The sequence below is a fragment of the Merops nubicus genome, unplaced genomic scaffold (genome assembly GCF_000691845.1).
Source record: "Merops nubicus isolate BGI_N331 unplaced genomic scaffold, ASM69184v1 scaffold3847, whole genome shotgun sequence".
Classification (NCBI taxonomy): domain Eukaryota; kingdom Metazoa; phylum Chordata; class Aves; order Coraciiformes; family Meropidae; genus Merops; species Merops nubicus.
In genome coordinates, this window is record NW_008620807.1 from 43,264 (window position 1) to 49,647 (window position 6,384).

The following is a 6,384-nucleotide window of genomic DNA, read 5'->3' on the forward strand; positions in this document are numbered from 1 at the left end:
TGAACGTGCCCCTCCTCAGCAGCTGGTCTGGTTTTATTTAGATCCCTTGGGTAAGTGGTGGTGTTAGGGGAGGGGTCGGGATGTTCTGTGTGTTGCAACAGCAGTGTTTATTCCTGTGTGGAGTCCTGAGCCTGGTCTGGAGCTGGGTCTGGGTCTAGGGAAGTGTGGTGTAATCCCAAGCCTATCACCTGATGAGCAAAAGGACATGAACCTTGCATGCTTCTGAGAAACCCTCTTGTAGGCTGTGTTAAGCAATGTCTTCACGTGATCAGCTGAAGGAGGTAGTGATACTGTGTTTCACCAGATTAGGGTGTTTTGTTAGGATCCTGGTGTGCTTTGCCACTGAGCAGATCTGAAGCAAGCAGTTACCCAGGCTGAGCCTCTGCCACACGAGGTGGGTCTTAGTGAGTTTTGACCAGAGTAATTATTTCATAGCTGCTTGGTGCTGTTGAAAGGTTCTTGCCTTATGCTGTTATTTAGAGCAGCTCAGGCACTCGTGTTCTCTTTAGAGCATCTTCTTACCTCTGCTTGGTTTTATCCCTTTGGGTCTGTCCTGTCCACTTGCAAAGACTTTTCTCTTTTTCAGTGCTAGTGACTTATTGTTCCTCCTTTGCTCTCCACTTCACACACCAGTCTGGTGCTGAGCCAGGTCTGGATTCCCAGTTTTTATCTCAAACCCATGGTGTAAGCTCCTCCTTCACTGCAGTGTGTTTCCTCTTGCCCTCTCTGCACAGATCAGCAAACTGAGGTCTCCTCCCAGCTTATTCCCTCATCAGATGTACCCCCAAAATCTGTCCTCCACCCTGGCCTCTGTTTCTGTCTGCCTTCCTCTCTCCCTGCTCCCTGAATGTTGACTGGCATAATGACCCTCTTTCTGTCTGAAAAAACAGCCAAGTAGTATTGAGTCTCAGGATAGATCACAGTGGAATAGATATTTTAAGAAATTCTGCTCTTCTGGACTGAAACCCTTTGAGACAGACACCACACCTGCCTTTGGTGCCTCGTGACACCAAACACACTGCTGGCACCAGTTAATAAAGGTCAGTGCTTAACTCTGGTGTGGTGTGTAGCATTGAGCAGACTGGGAAATTAGATCTCACTGGGGTAGACTGGATGGAGGAAAAAAAGCTTTTCAGACATGGAAAAACACACCACCATCCTTTGCAACAGGTTGGAGAGCACCTGTGAGGAGCCCTGGGCTGAGAGCAGCTGGTGTATCACATCCTCAGGCCCTCAGCCCAGCAGCTGCTTTAGGTAATCTGTCAGTCTGGTGCTTGGTGGCACATCTCCAAAGCCACCCTGTACAAACATTTTGGTTGAGGATTTTTATTTATTTTTTTTTCCCCTCTGTCTTCCAGTAATTTATTTTTCAGGAGGTGAATCTTTCTTGCTGCCATCGTTTCTGTGGTGTGTGGCTGCTCTCCCACCTAAGCACTCCACTGCTCCCCATCTACTCTGCAAGTCCCTGTACAGTGGCATGAACAGGATTACTTGTGAGGCTTTAAAAAAATGCAAGAGCAGTGCATTGCATCTATGTAGGACTGAAAAGCCTGCAGTAAGTGAAGCTTCACTGAAGCAAGGAATGGCCTCTCTGTGCTGCAGAAATGGTCACTCTTCACTCAGTTCCTTTCTCAGCTCCAAACGGCTTTATTTCCTCTTCTCTGTTTTAGCTTTACCTTCTGGCCTCTGGTACTTTGTTTATTGCTGCAGTATTCCAGGACAGGTAAAAAAAAACAAAAACAAAAACAAAACCCCAACAGCTCGAGGCTCATGTGACTGCTCTGATTTCAGAGGGAAGGTATGTGAGGGCAGCCATGTGCTCGCACTATCTAGTTACGGTTTTGTGTTGGGGTTGTAGCAACTGGGATATGTTTTCCAGCTGTAAAATGCAAACCCCCTGTCTGCTTTTAGTCACAACAACAAGCATGTTTTGGTCTTTGAGACTGTCATACTTCCTGGGGTTAGTTAAACTGTCCCCTTCCTCTGGTGACAGACACTGAAAGGCTGAGCCAGCTCTGTTTGTTTTATTAGTTATGAATAAGTTACAGGAAAACAGTGTTTGGGATTCCCTATGTGCAACTTGGGAATCAGCAGCAGCAGTTTTATCCCAGAGCCTGGAGAGCTGGCTGCAGTGTGGTGGGATTTCTGGTGGGCTCCTGGTCCAAGGCTGGTGTGGACACAAGCTGGCCAGCCCTGGGGCTGCCCCCAGACCTTGTGTTGTCCCTGGCCCACTGAACGCCTGGGCTGGCATGGGCTGTTCTCCACAGCACTGGGAACATGGCTCAGGAAGGCCAGGAGGTGGCTGTGAGCACTAGGAAGGGACGTGAGCTCCTGTTCTGTGACCCTGTTTTTAGCACCTTTTGCAGGTTGTGAGACTGGAGGAAGTGTGAGGTGAAAAGTGAATACAGTGCACCTCTCCCAGCAGCTGGTGGCATCTGGTTTGCTTCTCAGATCAAGGCTGTGCTCAGCAAGCTTAGGTTCATGCACTAGGGTAATTTTGACTTTCCAAATTAAAGGTTATGTGAGCAGAGAAATTTTGAGTGGGAAATCTTTGGCATCCCACACGGAGCCTCAGCGACAAGTGTCCTGTGGCCAAGCCTGGTTCTGCTGCCAGTGTCATGCTTTGCTCCAAGACCCCTTAGAGACAGAGCACCTGCACCCCAGAGCAATGTCTTTAGGCCTCTAGTCTTGACCCTCCTCTCCTCTCAAGGGACCTGATTCTGCCCTGTGTCACATGTGAGGGCTGTAGCTGGTTATGGGGTTAGAAAGCAAATTCTGGGATGGATTGTTTTCCTTAGCTGTTGGGCACCCACAGCTAAACTGCTACATTGTAATTAGGCCAATAGCATTTGTTAATTAGTTTATTGCAGCCAATGGATGTGCCTGGGAGTGCCTGCTCACACTGGGAAGGGACTGGAGAGGTTTTGCAAGGTCTCCTGCAGATCCAAGGACCTTTCCATGGTATCTGCTCTCCTCCTAGGGGCAAGCGGTGGAAGCACAGCCCTGTGGCCATGGTCACTCGGCAAAGCCCTTGTGGATGTGGCTAGCTGACTTGGTCCCACTGCAAGAAGTTGCCTCCTTTGATCTGTAAGCTGGGGGCATGGGCTGAGTTTTTTGGCAGGTGGAGATAAGGAAGAGGGTGCAGTGCTGCTGGCAGTTGCTTGGCCTTGTGACTGTGCTTGGACCTTCCTAAAGGGGCTTTCCAAGACCTGGAGAACTCTTGAACTTCCTTCCTGTGAAAGGCAGGTGGTGTTTTGGCCAGCTTGTTCACTGTTGAGGATGTCTCCTGGTGTTTAGACACCCGCACTCACATCCACTCACCCCACCCTACCCCTCTGGTTACCAGACTCCAGTTACTGGTCACTGAAGCTATTCAAAGAAGGAGCCACAATGAAAATTGGACTTTATTCAGTGTCCACCATCCACTCATGTCTGGGTCTAGGAACCCTGTCTCTTCTGGTCATTGCTCATCTGGTAGCAAATGGAAGAGTGCTTGCTGGCTGAGAGAGGCCCAAATTCTGTAGTCAATTAACCGTTGCATTTGAGTAGGCTGATAAAATACTGCTGGGGACCCAGTGTGTGTGGAGCAGAACAGTGCTGTGGGAGTTAGCTGCTGGAAAGTGGCTTCTTACTGGATCAGCTTCAGCAGCAGGTTTGGCCCTGAGGCACTCAGGTGAAGCTGCTGTTGTGGTCGATGACTGCAGTATTTGGCAGAGTTTTTCACATAGGTTGCATCCTCTAACAAGGAGGGTCTGGCTCTGCTATGGCAGAGCACTGCTCACTGGTTTTATTTGCTTTTCTTCCCCCCAGCAAACAGAGGCACAATAAACTGTGGCGCTCACACTCAGACAGTGACCTCTCAGACCACCACGAGCCCATCTGCAAGACTGGGCTGGAGCTGAACAAAAAGGAGATCACCACCTCGGCCGACCAGATCTCAGAGGCAAAGACCAACGACAACCAGCAGCCAATGTCTCCCATCTACTCAGCTGAGCTTGAAAGGGAGCAGCAGCTCCCAGAGGATGCAGGCACGATTGAGGAGATGTGTGTGAAGGAGGGGATCCACCTGGAGTTCACGTGTCGGGACTTCCACGCGGAGCAGATGGAGGACAAGCTGAACCTGAACAATATCAATGGCTACACGGCAGGGTGTTGTGTAGACTCTGTTCCCCCTGATAACTGCCACGCTTCTGAGGCCTTAATGCAACTCCAGCACCCCTTGGAAATTTCAGAGTTTCCTGATTTGACAGTGGATGACCTAGAAAAAGATGCCCTTAAGCCTGATATGAACGTGCACTTGGTTCCCATGGAAGAATTCACTTCATGTTTAAAAGACTTTCCCCAGTCCCCAAACCAAAATTCCCCGAGTCTCCAACAAAACCCCCAGCCCGAAGTGACTGACCTCAGTTCAGACAGGATTGATTTCTTCAGTGCTTTGGAGAAATTCGTGGAGCTTTCCCAGGAGAGCCGGCCACGCACCTGCTCCCACTCCAGGGCGGAGGAGCAAGGGAGTGGAAGGAACGGGGTCTCCAGGGTGCCTGTCCTGGAAGTGCTGCCTGCTGCCGACGGGGCTGCAGATGCTCAAAGGAACAGCTCTGCAAACTCTCCTCAGGCATCAGATGACTCTTCCACAGAAGAAGAACAACAAAAGGTTAAAATAACTTGCTCATTTTTTAATTTTAGGAACTGCTGCGTGAGCCTGTCTGCAGGTAGTGCTCTGGCTGTGAGGTTGCTGTGGACAGGGGATATTCTAGTCCTGGCTTTCACTGGCCAGGGCAGCTGTTTGGGGAGGGGTTGCTAAATGCTTCCCCTTTTCTTCACTTTTAGATACTTGCCCTTTTCTGCACTTTTTCCTTAAACATCTGTTTGCTGGCAGTGGCTGGGCATTGGCTGAGTCGCCCTTGACCTGACCTGCTGTGCTGTTCTCATGAGAAACTTATTTTTGAGTTTTGCATGAGGAGAGCAGATAGGTGGGACTTGACCCACTAAAGCAGCTGAACCCTGAATGGCTGAGGCCAGCCAGCATCCCAGTCCTGTGTGGATATTTATCTGACTTGAGAAATTCACCACAGAAAGGGACAAAATTGGCTCCTTTCCCTGACTGGGAAGCACCAGCATTGGGATAATACATCAAGGCAAATGTAGAGCTTCCACTGCTGGAGGAGGAGGAGAAGGAGCCTGGCCAAGCCTGGGGTGATGGGATCAGGCACGTCATGGCTTGCTTCTGTCCTGGGTAGAGTGATGTTCCTGACAAAATTTAGTAACCTCTGAATTGAGGTACCTTTCTCTTGTAATTGCTTTCCACCCTCCAGGACTCTCACAAGGATTGATGGTGTCTGGGGCCATCATTTTCTGGGAGCCTCTCTTATTTAAATTCCACGCTGCATTGCTTGAATCTTTTCCATCTCCATGTGAGGCAATAAGGCTCTTCCAAATATAATAGGCCAACGCTCTCTCCAGTGATTTGGCAGAAGGAGTGTCTGTGTGGATGGGCCGTTTTCCTCTGGGAAGCCAGAGCATTTCAGCACTCAGTCATTCTTTATGCTGGGCTTCTCTTTGCTCCCCTACGTGAGCAGAATCATTCACATTTTCAGTGCAAAACTGCACTTTTAGCAGCATTAGGATTTTTTATTCTTGTTGTTAACTAGACTTTTCTGTATTAAGAAAGGCTAAATTTCCCTTGGAATTCATGACAACTAAATAAAGGTTCTCAAATTCCAGTCTAGGTAAAAATCCAGGCTGGAATATATTAAATGCTGTTGCAGAGACAGTTATGATTGTCTCGTCTGTGTTGGTGATCATGGCATTTGTAATCTATCCCCACACACTGGCACGTGCAGTCTTTGTTCTTTTGGGGATCTGCACCCCCATTTCCTTCGGGCTGCTGCCATTTGCTGGGGGTCAGCACAGCTGATCCACTGTGTAATTCTCCCATTTCTGTGTTGCAGGAGGTCCCTGAGCTGCCCAGCACAGCCTGTCTCACAAGATCCCACTCAGAAAATGCTATTTCTGTGAAGGAGATTATCACAGAGATCGAGTCAATCAACCAGGGAGCAGGACCTGCCCAGCAGAAGGAGGGTTCGACCAGCCTCACCCAGACACCAAAGAGGAACACGGTGCACGACCTGCCCGTGGAGGCGATTTGGGCATCGGAAAGGGCCGAACAGAGCGAAGGAGCCTGTGCTGGACACCAGGAAAAGGACCCTCTGCAAGCTGAGCAAGAAGCTGCCCCCGCTCTGCAGCTGTCTTCTGGTAGATCAGACCTGGAGGAAAGCAGCCCTGGTGGAGAGCAGCAAGAGCCTCGTGGCACCATCAACCCCGAGCCCAAGTGGTGCCCCGGCTCTGTCCGGCGAGCCACCCTGGAGTTCGAGGAGCGGCTGAGGC

The 6,384-nt window shown here is 49.9% G+C and overlaps 1 protein-coding gene across 1 annotated transcript in view; it reads left to right on the forward strand.

Annotated features, from left to right (window-relative positions):
• Positions 1-6,380, forward strand: part of SSH2 (slingshot protein phosphatase 2) — a gene marked incomplete at both ends in the record, with an annotated part of 30,337 nt that extends 23,957 nt beyond the window's left edge. Inside the window, 2 exons of the mRNA XM_008944212.1 lie at positions 3,811-4,651; positions 5,949-6,380. Coding sequence (XP_008942460.1) covers positions 3,811-4,651; positions 5,949-6,380 — 1,273 coding nt within the window. The remainder of the gene's footprint in view (positions 1-3,810; positions 4,652-5,948) is intronic.
• Positions 6,381-6,384: the final 4 nt, after the last annotated feature.